Consider the following 15000-nt stretch of genomic DNA (forward strand, 5'->3'; position numbering starts at 1 on the left):
TACTTTAACATGTGTACATACATATGGATTTGTGCGTGCGTGTATGTGTGTGTACACGCATCACCATACGTGCATTGAAGCACGCACAATTGCCTGAATCAGCTATGGGAATCGTACACATCCACAGAGAGAGAAAGAGGGGGGAGTGCGAGCCAGAGAGAGCGAGAGAGAGCGAGAGAGAGAGAGAGAGAGAGAGAGAGAAGGGGGGGGAGCAAGAGCAAGTTCATAACACAGATGAGATCATTTTAAATTGAGAGAGAGAGAGAGAGAGAGAGCGAAGCGAAGGAGAGCAAGGGGGGGAAAGAAAAACAGAGGGGATGGCTATTTATTGGCCACATGGTGGCTTGCTCGGGCATTTGCATTATAAATCTCAATTACAGTGCATTATTTGTTTACCGTTCGGCGGGGAGCCGTGCACACAGAGAAGAAGAAAGTTTTCTCCTCTCCTCTCCTCTCTCTAGGTGCCCCGCGCAGACAGAGAGAGAGAGAGAGAGAGAGAGAGAGAGAGCGAGAGCGAGAGCGAGAGCGAGAGAGAGAGAGAGAGAGAGAGAGAGAGAGAGAGAGATTCTGCTCGTAAATTGTTAATACACTGCAGTGCAGACCTTTGCATGGCACTGACCTAAATCCTGCATCGCCGCGCCCAACGCACCCCCCCCCCCTCCACACACACACCACACACCCCTCTCCTCCACCCCACCCCAAACCCTCCCGCCCGCTTCTTTAAACTTTAATGGGGCTCCGTTACACCCATTTAACTGATTTCATCTCCTCCCATGCAGCTCGCCTGCCAAGCCCAGACTACTACCCCCCCAGTGCCACCCACAAGTCTACCCCCCCTCCTCCTCCTCCCCCTCCCCCTCCCCCCCCAAATTCTGACAGACCTCATTCCATGTTTCGCCGCGTTAGAAGGAGCTCAGTGACAATGTATTGGGGACCATCTGGGCGGATGCGGAAGAGATGCTGCAACCGAACCAAGACCAAGGGGAGAGGAAGGAGAGAGACCTATACCACCACCACTAGCACCCTCACCACCCAAATACACATGAACACGCACACACACGAACACACACAAACACGCACGCACACAAACACGCACGCACACAAACACGCACGCACACAAACACGCACGCACACAAACACGCACGCACACAAACACACACGCACACAAACACGCACCCACACAAACAAACACACACGCGCGAGCACGCACACGTGATACCACGGGCAACTCCTGCGCGTTCTGATATGAAGCTTTTGGCACTGATGTAGTGATGGTGATGGAGGGGGTGGTGATGGTGGGGTCTGTGGTGGTGATTGTGCTTAAGCGGTACCTGATGCTGCTCTCTCACCTTCCCTTTTCACATTGCCAGGCAAAATGGCTGCAACACGCTGTCTCCAGCAGAATAGTACACTCACACAAATTAGTCATCCACTTTCTTTCTTTCTCTCCTCTTGCTTCTCTAATCTTGCCGTGCTAAAGCAGCCAGTCAGGCTTCCCAGGTGAAGTGCCCCGTGTGATGATGTAAGGGACGCAGGCAGGCAGGCAGGCATGTAGGCAGGCAGGCGAGGTGAGAGGAGTGTGCGAGCCAGAAAGCCAGAGAGCCAGCCAGCTATTGAAGCGTGTGTGTGAGCAAGTGTGCTGTGTGAGACTGCAGCCGAGTTACTGGGTGGCTAAATATAGATGTGTGTAAATAAATTAAAAAGCTGCCACCTGGTAATTAAGGCTGCTAATTACAGAAGGGGAGCGAGCGAGTGGGCGAATGGGGCGCCTTAATGGAGTCGGTGGGGCCTCTGAAGGTCCCTCCACTCCCCCCACCTCTCCCGAACAGGCCAGCACCTCTCCGTTTTTCTCCCAGTACACCTTCGCCAGCCTGGTCCAGCTCTCTCTCTCTCCCACATCAACACTGCATTGCACTGGACTGCTCCCGCTCACCCCCACCGAATGGCGAATGGGTGCCTATATGGGTTCGGTGGGCCCCCTGAAGGTTTCCCCCCCACACGCCGGCCACCAAGCACCTCTCCCAGTCCACCTTCTCCAGCCTGGTCCCCCCCTCTCTCTCTACCACATCAACACTGCATTGCACTGGACTGCTCCCGCTCACCTCCCACCACCACTGTCTGTGGGCGAATGGGGGCCTTAATGGGCTCGGTGGGGCCCCTAAAGGTTTATGCCCAAGCAGGCCAGCACCTCTCTGTCTCTCCCAGGACACCTTCGCCAGCCTGGTCCAGCTCTCCCTCTCTCTCCCACATCAACACTGCATAGCACTAGGCTGCTCCAGCTCACCCCCACCGAATGGCAAATGGGGGCCTTAATGCGTTCGGTGGGGCCTCTGAAGGTTTCCCCCACACCGCAGATTAACCAGCTGATGTCAGCCAATCACAAACTAGAGGACAATTTATAAGGGGTGTCTTCACTTCGCTGTGTAAAAACTTGAGAAAGACCACACTGGCCGAAACGCTGTTTCTGTAAAAAAAATTCAGCACGATGGACAAGAGTATGCGGCCTCTTCCTCTCAAAAAATAATACTGCAAGACCAACACCATCTGGCCAGGGCATCCAGGACTCCTCTGCATGCTCCATTTGTTCTAGAAACGCCAAGTGAGGTGGGCTCTCATATGCCCAATTATACAGAACTATAAATGAGTAACATACATCAAGATCAATATAGCACCTGAGCAGTGTTGGACGGGTTCCTTTGATTGGCTCATTCCATCTAGAAACAGCAGCAAGGGGAGGCGGGATCACATGCAACCACATATGCATTAGTAGAAATGCATTTATGCAAGACCTTCTACAGCATCTGAGGTGTGTGTGTGTGTGTGTGTGTGTGTGTGTGTGTGTGTGTGTGTGTGTGTGTGTGTGTGTGTGTGTGTGTGTGTGTGTGTGTGTGTGTGTGTGTGTGTGTGTGTGTGTGTGTGGTACAGCTGAGGCTCATCGGTCCTTTAATCGTTAGAACTAGCTCTCTGAGGCCACTCTGCTGCATGTGAGGTCTCTCTCAACACTGGCCGGCTGTGATTTGAACCATTTTCATACATACATGCAGACTTGATTTCCCAGAGCCTCAGCTTCGGCACAGCACAGCACTACCTCCTCGGGTGTACGCGCATGACATGTGCTGCATGTCAGACCACATAAAGGCACTTCACGCTCAAAACGCTGGCAGCTGGGCATGCTCATGTTCTTCTCATGACCACAGAAATTTTTAATTGGAATGTCGAACCAGCATTCCACATTCCACAGTTGCCCTGGCGAAGCATAGCAGCAGCATATCTCATCACAGAAGGTCACTATGATGGGGTGGGTTGGGGGGGAACCCTCCATCTCTCTCTCTCCACCCCATCTTTCTTTCTATTTCTATTTCTATTCTTACTTAAGAATATTTTCAAGACCCACCCATTCCCATTTTCAAAACAGCAAACATTTTTGTACCCTAACATTGCTAACTTTTGATTTGACACGCGCAGCAAATAAATATCTTTATTCATCATAAAACTGAAGTACTGTTACAAGCCAATTTGTGGAGTGGCTAGATCATATGAAAGCCATATGTTCAAGGGTTTCCACACACAGTCCCTTCTCTCCGCAGACCCCAATCCCCGCAGTACCTCCCCGCCCCCTCTAGGGGTCCCGAACCCCCCAGTTTGGGAACCACCACTACAGTACAGGGCTTCCTTCTTCTTCTTCTTCTTCACTGGTCGTTTGCTCGTTCCGCTCTTCGACCACTTGCTCGTCATTTATTTATACTTAGAGTGCCTCCAAGAAACCCTGAATCCCTTGATGCTGCACACGCCGACGCTCAGCTGGCCACAGAACATGAAGGACGCATGCAAAAAGCACCGTGGCGCACTGGTGCCCCATCATGTGGCTTGACTGAACATGCTTGCAACAAAACTGCAAAGTGTGTACACTACGGTACACACAACACAAGCACACACAGGGAGGAAGGCAAGTCCACACATATATGCGCACGGACACGCACACACACACACACACACACACACACACACACACACACACACACACACACACACACACACACACACACACACACACACACACACACACACACACACACAGACTTGTCAGACAGCATGAGTGAGAACATGCTCAGATACACAAGCGAATGAGTGAACACAACATAAGGGTCTGTCATCACTAGCAAACCACGACTTTCAAACGCTGTCTTCGCTGAAACACACAAACACACACACACACACCACACTCACGCACGCATAAACACATACACGCGCGCGAACGCACACGCACAAGCAAACATACAAAAACAAACACACCTGCATCTGTTTTCTTGGGGGGCACAACACTTAATTCTGAATGCCATGTAAACAGCTTCACCAGAATTGGGCTGTGTGTGTGTGTGTGTGTGTGTGTGTGTGTGTGTGTGTGTGTGTGTGTGTGTGTGTGTGTGTGTGTGTGTGTGTGTGTGTGTGTGTGTGTGTGTGTGTGTGTGTGTGTGTGTGTGGATGAGATTGTGCCGTTATTGCATGGGGGACTGGCAGGAACTCCAATCGCCCCCCTCATCCACACCTGGTGCCCCTATTTAACTCTTGGTCTCTGTAACGTTCGCTGCTTCATCAAGCGGGCGCTGCTGCTGTTCAGGTAACTAACGTGTTCTCCCCGTTGCGAAAACTTGCGAAAATAGACCAGCTCCTCGTTGGATCAAAGCCCCTGACTTCAATAAAATATCAAAAACCGGCCCGTCCTCTCCTGATGATGGCAAGCAGGGCTCATTATGCAGGATTATGTGGAGAAAAGGTGAGGCTTGCCCTCTCTCTCTCTCTCTCTCTCCTTTTTTCCCCTACTTTGAAAAGAGTGCGCACACTGCAAATGTTTCCTGGCCGATTTTTAATTAAAGGCTACGGCCATATGCAGTTAAATGAGATAACAGCGCTTAGCTTAGCTTTTAGGGTTCCTCCCCTTTTCCCCATATCTTACAGCTCTTACATGAAATGCCCACCACCACCACAAAAGAAAGAGAGCGAGAGAGAGAGAGAGAGAGAGAGAGAGAGAGAGAGAGAGAGAGAGAGAGAGAGAGAGAGAGAGAGAGAGAGAGACAGAGAGCGAGAAAGAAAAATGTGCAAACTTTGATGCAAGGTGTTTAATAATTCAACCGGCCCTAGTAGAGTTCAGGATGCACTGTGCGGCGCAGGGCCTTGCCCCTTTGCATACCAATGCAGACGCGGGTGGGGTGGTGTGGAGGGCAAGGGTAATAGAAGTGGGGGTGGAGGTGGAGGGCTGGTACCAATGCAGTCGCGGGTGGGGTAGAATGGAGGGTAATGGAAATGGGGCAGCGGAGGTGGAGGGCTGGTACCAATGCAGAGGAGGGTGGGGTGGTGTAGGGGTAGCAGAGGTGGGGTGGAGGGCTGGTACCAATGCAGAGGAGGGTGGGGTGGTGCAGGGGTAGCGGAGGTGGGGGCGGCTTGGAGGGCTGGTACCAATGCAGACACGGTGGTAGGGTGGTGTCAGGGGTAGCCGAGGTGGGGGTGGAGGGCTGGTAGCAATGCAGACGCGGGGGTAGGGTGGTGTAGGGGTAGCAGAGGGCTGGTAGCAATGCAGACGCTGGTGGGGTGGTGTGGAGGGCAGGGGTAGCAGAGGAGGGGTGGAGGGTGGTAGCAATGCAGATGCGGGTGGGTTGGTGCCAAGGCAGGGGTAGAGAAGAGGTGGGCGTGTAGTATAACAAGCTGGTAGCAATGCAAATTGAATTGGGGTAGTGTCTAGAGGCAAGGGTGGTTGGGGGGCCGGAGGTAGAGAGGAGGTGGTGGTGTAGTCCAACAAGCTGGTCGCTATGCAAATGAGATTCGGGGTGGTGTCGGTGTGCGGGGTAGGGGGCTAGGGGTAGAGGCAGGGGATGGGTGGAGGGCTGAAAGCAATGCATACAAGGGTGGAGGTGTGGTGGAGGTGGGGGTTGAGACCAGCAGACTGGTAGCAATGCAGATGAGGGTGGGGTGGGGGTGTCGGGGGTAAGGGCTGAGGCAGGGTGGGGGTGGAGGTGGAGGTTGACGTAGAGAGGAGATGGGGGTAGAGACCAGCAGACGAGGGAGGGATGGTGTCAAGGGGTAGGGTCGGAGGCAGGGTGGGAGTGTAGGCTGGGGTAGAGAGGAGATGGGGGTGGAGACCAGCAGACGAGGGAGGGATGGTGTCAAGGGGTAGGGGATGAAGCAAGGTGGGGGTGGAGGCTGGCGGGCTCATAGCAAAGAGTAGTAAGAGAATGGAATTTTAATCAAGAGGAATCAAAATACGCCCACTCAATGCAAGAGCGTGTGCTTAAGCTGGGTCTCCTAAGGGGGCGTTGTCCCCTCCTTCTTCTTCTCTTTTTGAGGTGTTTGCACAAGACGTGGAACTAAGGGGACTTCATTCATTCTCAACCTCAGGACTCCGAAGGTCTCCTAACCGAAGGTCTCCTAAAGGGGCGTTCACCCAACATAAAGTGGATACTGGAAAAGACAAAATTACGTATCTCTGTCTAGAATATCTCTGCTCATAGCAAGGCGGACCATCATTTCACTCACTTCACTCTCTCAAAGAGAGTCAAGAGACTCTCAGAAGGCCCTGCACGCAGGTTAACCTCATCGCCTCACGGGTAGGCAGATACTCGCTGTGAATGTTCAAACTGCTGGGTTTGACTTGAGCTGAGGTTGACTGCAGCTTTCGATTTCAATTTGCAACTTCCCCAATGCGGCACACACACACACGCATAAGAACTTAATTCACAATTTCAATGTCATCAGATAACTCCACTGAGTGTTGTGCATGTAGTGCTCCAATTTTATGCTGATGGCAGCCAAAACAATTTGGTGTGTGGGGGGGCAGGGGATTGAAGCCTTGAGCGAATTTCTCTTATAGGAAGTTCTGAAGCGGAATGAGTAAGCAAATGCGTAAGCAGATGTTTAAGACCTGGCCTGTGGCCCTCGAGTCGACTCCGAAGACCGACCGGCGGAGATGGAGAGCGAACAGGTTCACCTTTGCCAGGACTGCACTGCACTGCACTTTCCACAGCAATGGCGGCTCACATGGAGCCCCACGGAGCGTTTTACATGTAAATCACCACTGACTTTAGTTCCAATAGAAGTAGTCACTTAGTTCCAGGAGGTGGCCGTAGAACACAGAAAATGTGGTAAAGGTACATGTAATTCGTTTGTACTTAATCTTTGTTTGGTATGTGATGGTTCATAACCAACCGACTTCCTGGTCCCCGGTTGACACAACTCTCTTTTTAGACGGCTCTGGTGGCAGCCCTACTGTGACCTTGGCAGGGCATAACCCAACCACCCGCACCCCCACCCCCAAATCAGTGTTTTGCCCTGGGGCCCTGTGTGCAATTGTGCAATCGCTCAATCACTGCGGGGTTCATATACACACAAACGGCAAAGTGGCTTTTTTGCTCGGGGGGAGAAACATTAAAGGTAGTAACACACATCGATGTTTACAGTCAGACAGACACTGCCGAATTCTGTTTGCTTCTGCATTAGCGGTGCTGGTGCGGTAATGCCGACCGTCTTAGGCGAGACACGTAATGCCGACAATAAGAGAAACTGTCAACATAAAATACCCATTAGCTTTTTTTCTCCTAAAGTAAATAAAACATAACACACGCATGCATGCGATTGCACGCACACACACACACACACACACACACACACACACACACACACACACACACACACACACACACACACACACACACACACACACACACACACACACACACACACACACACACACACACACACACACACACACACACACACACACACACACACACTATATGAACCGCTGAATGGCACCGTATGGGTTTTTAAAGGAGAAAGGGGTGAGAACCTGATGAATTATGCAGCGAGGGCTGTCCCCAGAGAGATTTCTGAACATTAAAATCTTTACATAAAATGCCGGGACATGGATAATTTAAAATGGCCCCGCCATCCCATCCCCATCCCCTCCCCCTCTTTCTCTTTCCCCCCTCCTCTCTCTCACATCTCTGCCACATCAGAGAAGCTTGCTGCCACTTACTTGGTCGGCGATGGTGCGGCCCAACTTGTCCATTCTGGAGCCGGCCTCTGCAATCTTCTTTGCGGCACTGATCACGTCCGAGGTGTTCTTCAGTGGTCCCTTACCCCTGAGGAAAGATGTTGGGGGGGGAGAGAAAGAGAGAGAGAGAGAGAGAGAGAGAGAGAGAGAGAGAGAGAGAGAGAGAGAGAGAGAGAGAGAGAGAGAGAGAGAGAGAGAGAGAGAGAGAGAGAGAGAGAGAGAGAGAGAGAGAGAGAGAGAGAGAGGAGAGAAAGAGAGAGAGAGAGACCATTGTAAGGCCGTGTTCACCAAAAACAATCCTGCCTGAAACAGGGCCACTGGGTGTTCCAAATCCAAATCACACACACACACACACACACTTACAGATACACACACACACAGACACACACACAGACACACACACAGACACACACACAGACACACACACACACACACACACACACACACACACACACACACACACACACACACATGCACACGCACACGCAAGTTACACTCACACGTACACACAGAAAAACATGCACAGAAAGAGGTGAGTGCAATGGAATGAGCTGCCTTGGTGAGGGAAATGGAATTTGTGTGGGCAGCTTGCATACACACAGTATCTGGCCGGCCAGCTCCATGTCTGCCAAAAGGTGCCATTCACTCTCTCTCTTTCCAAGGCCAGGGCTTCAGGTGCTGGCAAAGCATGGCATGGCAAGGCATGGCAAGGCAAGGCTGGGCCCAGTGTCCTGTCGATATGAGCTCCCTGTCGAGATTAGGGCTGGGTATTGCAGCTATGTTCCTGTATCGATTCGATTTCGATTCTGAGGGTTTTGAATCGATTAATCACGATTCGATTCGATTCAATTCGATTCACTCCGAATCGATTCAATCCGTTCCCTTTTTGGTGCAAGGATTTCCCCCAAAAGATGCTGTTGCCTATTTTTATATAAAAATGTCAAAGGGCTGTGGCTTGACAGTGTTAACAGATTGCTAATTTGTAATAAGTAGGCCTAGGCCTAATTGACTAATACCTACTGGGTATTTTCCATAGACCTAAATGAAACAAAAAGAACAAAAAGAAAAAGAGCAAAAAAATCGATTTTGTGCCCTGTGAATCGATTATGTGAATTTTAAATGATATCGATCGATTATCGATTGAATCGATTATTTTACCCAGCCCTAGTCGAGATGAACTCCTTTTCGCTGCTGAGCATGCGCACCTCCACGCAGCGATTTCTGCGGGTGATTGCCCATCGAGCTGAGCTACCGAACAGCTGATCTTAGTTTACATGCTCGACACCAACTGCAGCAGGCGATGCTATTACAAGTAGGCTATAGGCGTAAGGTTTGCAGAACAGGGAGACATTCGTGCCCCATAAGCTGGTGAGAGAGATGCATTACACTACCGCACTGAGTCATTTTAAATTAGACAGGCAGTCGAGTTAGGCTACTGGTAGCTCATCTCGACAGAACACCGGCTTGGCTTAGTGGGGGACGGTCCAACAGCAACCACAGGGGTCCAAAGAGACACGCATATATCATCCCCAAATTCATACATTATTAATGCAAATAAACAAGCCTATACATAAACAAATAGACAAACAGAGGTGTCACAGGTTATATTTTTTTTATTTTTTTTACTTGCTGGATGAGGCTATGGCACATGCTCTGCTGCGACTGCACCCTGTTAGACTTGCTACATGTCAGGGCTGAGTCTCGTACGTAGAGAGACAGAAAGAGAGAGAGAGAGAGAGAGAGAGAGAGAGAGAGAGAGAGAGAGAGAGAGAGAGAGGAGAGAGAGAGAGAGAGAAGAGAGAGAGAGAGAGAGAGAGAGAGAGAGAGAGAGAGAGAGAGAGAGAGAGAGAGAGAGAGAGAAAAGCGGTCCAGATGGAGGGAGCATGGGGCTAGACACACCCACTGCTGTGCCGGGTCTGTCTGTGTGGAATGGGATCTGTTGTGTTGGTTCCAGAGGGCACCGCTCTGGCACTGCAAGCCTAATAAGGCTCTAGTGCCCTACACCCCATCCCCTCCTCAGTCACCGCCCCCAGCCTTCCTGACCACACCATACCCACTGTAAGCCAACAATGCAATCCCAACCCCCCTCCTGCATTCCTGATCATAGCAACCTCACTGTATGCAATCTCAACACCCCTCCTGCAGCAGCCCCCCCAGCCTTCCTGATCATAGTACCCTCACTGTAAGCCGATGACACATCCCCCCTCAGCAGTCCTTACATTCTGATCATAACCCTCACATCACATACCCCCACAAAGCCAATAACACATACACCCCTCACCCTAGACCCTAGCCCTACTAACATCCTGATCATGCCACCCCCCCCCACACACACACACACACACCCCTCTAAGCCAATGACACACACACACCCTCTGCCCTACTCTCTCCCCTCAGTCTCTCGCCCTCGGTCGAAAGCCGGCTCTTGCCAGCTCTGCATTCCCCCACCAGGGACTCGGGGGCACAGTTGGCAAGTGGCGCAACCTGGATTCAAAGCTGCTCTCTCCCAGCAATGTCGAGTCGAGCCGAGCAGAGCGCCATGCCAGGCCAAAACACAACAGATGGAATTTTGTGTTCTGCCTTTTGTGTTCCGGTTTTTCTCTCTGCCCTCCATCTCTCTCTCTCTCTCTCTCTCTCTCTCTCTCTCTCTCTCTCTTTCTTTCTCTCTCTCTCTCTCTCTCTCTCCCCCCGCATCTCTCTCTCCCCATCCTTAACTCTCTCTCTCTCTCTCCCCCCATAACTCTTTCTCTCCCTCTCTCTTCCCCCATCTCTTTCTCTCTCTCCCTCTCCCTCTCTCTGCATAAATCTCTGTCCGTCTTTCTTTCTTTCAATTACCTCCTCTTGCTTGGTTGCCCATACTTTGTCCGTCCCCCGCCCCTGCTTGTTTACAATGCGCGCCCCCCCCCCACACACACACACACCACCACCACTTGCTTCTTTCCTTTACCCCATGCTTCTTTTCTTTCCATCTTTCCTGCCTCCCCTCTGTTCTTTCTTTTTCTTTCAGTCCTCCCTCCTTTCCTTTCTTTCTTTCCTCCTGTCTTTCCTCCCTGCTGATGTTTGTCAGGAGGCCTCGGTGCGTCCACATGGAGCTAGCCATGTGTTACTTGAGTGAGCAGTGCACCACAGGGGACAGTACAGGAGCGCTCTCTCTCTCCCTCATACACAGACACACACTTTCCCCTTCTCTCCCACACACACAGACACACACACACACACTTTCCCCCTTCTCTCTCTCTCTCTCCCTCATACACAGACACACACTTTCCCCCCTCCCTCTCTCTCTCTCTCCCACACAGACTTTCCCCTCGCTTTCTCGTTCTCTCACACACACAGACTCCCCCCTCCACCTCTCTCTCTCCTTCCTCCATCATTCCCTCTCGCTCACCACACACACACACACACACACACACACACACACACACACACACACACACACACACACACACACACACACACACACACACACACACACACACACACACACACACACACACACACACACACACAATACATGTTTTGCTGCGGCTAAGTGATCTTTTGCCCCCTTTGCTACAGATGTATTATGCAGACACTGGGGACTGTGGTTGGGATTGAATTAGACGGAAGAAAAAAAAAAAAAAAGATGCACGTGTGTGGCTCTGAATTTGTGTGTGTGTGTGTGTGTGTGTGCGCGCGCAGAGACTGAGTGACACTCTGTATGTGCGTCTGTGTGCGTCTTTGTGTGTGTCGTGTGTGTGCGAGATGTATATTCGCTTTTCTATCATGTTCACACTCGTATGGAGTACGCTGTAGCTGCTTTGCACAGCTTGTGTGTGTGTGTGTCGTGTGTGTCTGCGTTTGTGTGCCAGTGCCACCACACCAAGGGACAGTGATAACAAAGCAGCTACACCAGGCAAAACAATACATGGCATGCCGCATGTGCCTGAACTCTGAGGTGCACTAGACAACACACAGGATGCCTTTGTGTCTCTCTTAATGGGCTGCCACGATTCTAAACACGTCCACACTTTGGATGCAACACGCGTATACAGTTTGCGGTGTGGTGTGGTGTGGTGTGTGTGAGTATGTGGTGCTCCTGTGTACAGTGCGCAGTGTGTGTGTGCGTGTATGTGTATTCCCAGCCTTAACAGTAAAGGGCAGTGACATCGGCAACCTTTATCTTCTAAGTACACACACACAAAATGCACACACACACACTCAACTCTTTTTAACCCCTCCCCCCACCTGCTGTGGATGCCCTCACAGGCACTCTCTATACCCCCCCCCCCCCCCCCCCCCCCCCACCCCCCCCCCCCCCTTATCATTGGACATTCTCTCTCTCTCTCTGTCTCCCTCTCTCTCTCTCTCTCTCTCTCTCTCTCTCTCTCTCTGTCTCCCTCTCTCTTGTGCAAGGTGACTGTGACTGTTTAGCGGGGGTAGGACTCCAGATCGTTTATCAGATTTGCATAGCTGAGGGGTGCGGACTGTCAGAGTGCCCGTGAATTAGCGGGCGACGCCTGCTCCAGATGGGGGGCTGGCAGGAGCGGAGAAGGGAGACGGCAGAGAGATGGGAGGAGAGAGAGAGAGAGAGCGAGAGAGAGAGAGAGAGAGAGAGAGAGAGAGAGAGAGAGAGAGAGAGAGAGAGAGAGAGAGAGAGAGAGAGAGAGAGAGAGAGAGAGTGTGTGAGAGAGTGTAAACCTACACACACACATACAAACACACTCGAGTGCCGACAGGTGGCTTTGATTCTGCTACCAGGACCACCATGCTTTATTCATGAAAGGCCGGGGCAGGCTGGGCTGGGCTGGGCAGGGCAGGCGGGGGGCACTGAGATACCCGTGGAGGTGGCATCGAGGGGAGTGGCGGGCGAGTGGTGTGTGAGTGCAGGTGGGGGTGGGGGAAGAGGCAGGACGGGGGGGGGAGAATAGGCGTGCACACACACACACACACACACACACACACACACACACACACACACACACACACACACACACACACACACACACACACACACACACACACACACACACACAGTTGTTGGCATCGAGAGGATTGTGGAGTGGAGTGGGTGGGGGAGGGGGAATAGGCAGGATGGGGGACGGGATGCCGGTGGTGGCCGTGCCGCCAGATATTAAGTCAGGATAAAGGGCCCCGGAATCAATTTCCTCCTTCTAAAGCATTAACCTTCGCGGGGGGTGCAGCGTACCTTCTCAAGGTCGGGGGGCAATAATTTGGGCGTGGACTGAATTAACTCGCGCGACCTTCGCCGGGCACTTGCTGCAGGTGCCTGCTTTCAATCCATCACCAAAAAAAAAAAAAGCCCACACACGCTAGCACACTCGCAGAACAGCGCACACACACGCACACACGCACGCACACACGCGCGCACACACGCGCGCACACACGCGCGCACACACGCACACACACACGCACACACACACGCACACACACACACACACACACTCGCAATTTTCACACACACACTCGCAAATTTCACACACACACTCGCAAATTTCACACACACACACACACACACACACACACACGCAATTTACACACACACACTCGCAATTTATACACACACACGCAAAGATATGCGCGCAACTTACACACACACTGACCCAAAATTCACACACACACAATTTACACACACGGCCACACGCATACTCACATACTGTCCCATTCAGTCACTTACACATGCATGCACACGGATATGACAGCTGACGTCGGGCCCGTTGACATTTGAGTCACTGTGCATAGCTTCACGCTTCGCTTATTTGGTGCACTGACACCGAGCTCTGATGGTCAGCATCAGCCATACGCATGACGGACGGAGGGCTGCCTCAGTGTGTGTGTGTGTGTGTGTGTGTGTGTGTGTGTGTGTGTGTGTGTGTAAGATGGGAGGGCTGCTTCCGGGCAAAACCATCACCATCACATCACCACCACAACCTTGCCACATGATGCATATCATCTTACTCCTTGGAGTGTGTGTGTGTGTGTGTATTCAGTTTAAAAGCGACACAGACACACACACAGACACACACGATGGGCTCCGTTTATGACAACTGCTGGCTGGCATGATGATGTGAAACTTGGGTGGGTGTGGGAGTTGCAGTGTGTGTGTGTGTGTGCGCGTGCGCGTGCGCGTGCGCGTGCGCGCGTGCGTGCGGTGGTGGTAAGGAGGCGGTGTGAGATTGGAGCCAGTCTTCATTTGCATGTATTTGCATGATATTAACATGCTGCACGGCAGGTCAGGGAGAAAGAAAGGGGGCAGTGGGATTGGACGAGCTGGGTGGAGAGTGGCGGAGTGGGGGAGGTGGAGTTGGAGGTGGTGGCCAATGGAGCATGGATACACATTGACGCTTGCTCTCAGGATAGATGGATGGATGGATGGATGGATGGATGGAGGGCCAGATTAATGCACAAGCTAGATGTGGTTGCAGCCTAGGCCCCCTCCACCTGCCAGGGGGCCCCTGATTGGCTAAAAGTGAAAAAATGCAGAATTGTGACAGGATGCAATATTGAAAAATTATTGAGTAACTTATTGAGTACAGACAAGTTGTATTTAATTTCTAGCTAGTAATTATCACACTGTCTATGTACATTTGTTCCGGGGGGCCCCACAGCAACCTATAGCCTAGGGGCCCCAGGCAGTCAATATCCAGCCCTGGATGGATGGATGGATGGATGGAATAATGGGAGAACGGCTGGAGAAGTTAAACAGCGGTGCATTATCACCTCTCCCTTCCTCTCCCCCTCCGACTTTCCTTCCTTTCTTCCTTCCTTTCATCTCTCTCGCTCTCTCCCTCTTTGCCTCCTCCTTTACTTCGCCTCCCATTTGCTGGGCAGAAGATAAGGCACAGTGAGTGACTGGCTCGGGGCTCGGTCAGTGTAAGGAGCCTGGTTACTTCAGTGAAACGGATTGCAATGATGACTGTATTGAAGAATGCTGAATGTGCCTTATTATATACCTA

General features: G+C 51.7%; 1 protein-coding gene across 2 annotated transcripts in view; it reads right to left on the reverse strand.

Moving 5' to 3' along the window:
- Positions 1-15000, reverse strand: part of ctnna1 (catenin (cadherin-associated protein), alpha 1) — a 214479-nt gene that overhangs the window by 35402 nt on the left and 164077 nt on the right. For both annotated transcript variants that reach the window (XM_063189431.1, XM_063189432.1), the window contains one exon: positions 8027-8132. In XM_063189431.1, coding sequence (XP_063045501.1) covers positions 8027-8132 — 106 coding nt within the window. The remainder of the gene's footprint in view (positions 1-8026; positions 8133-15000) is intronic.

The sequence above is a fragment of the Engraulis encrasicolus genome, chromosome 23, assembly GCF_034702125.1.
Source record: "Engraulis encrasicolus isolate BLACKSEA-1 chromosome 23, IST_EnEncr_1.0, whole genome shotgun sequence".
NCBI lineage: Eukaryota > Metazoa > Chordata > Actinopteri > Clupeiformes > Engraulidae > Engraulis > Engraulis encrasicolus.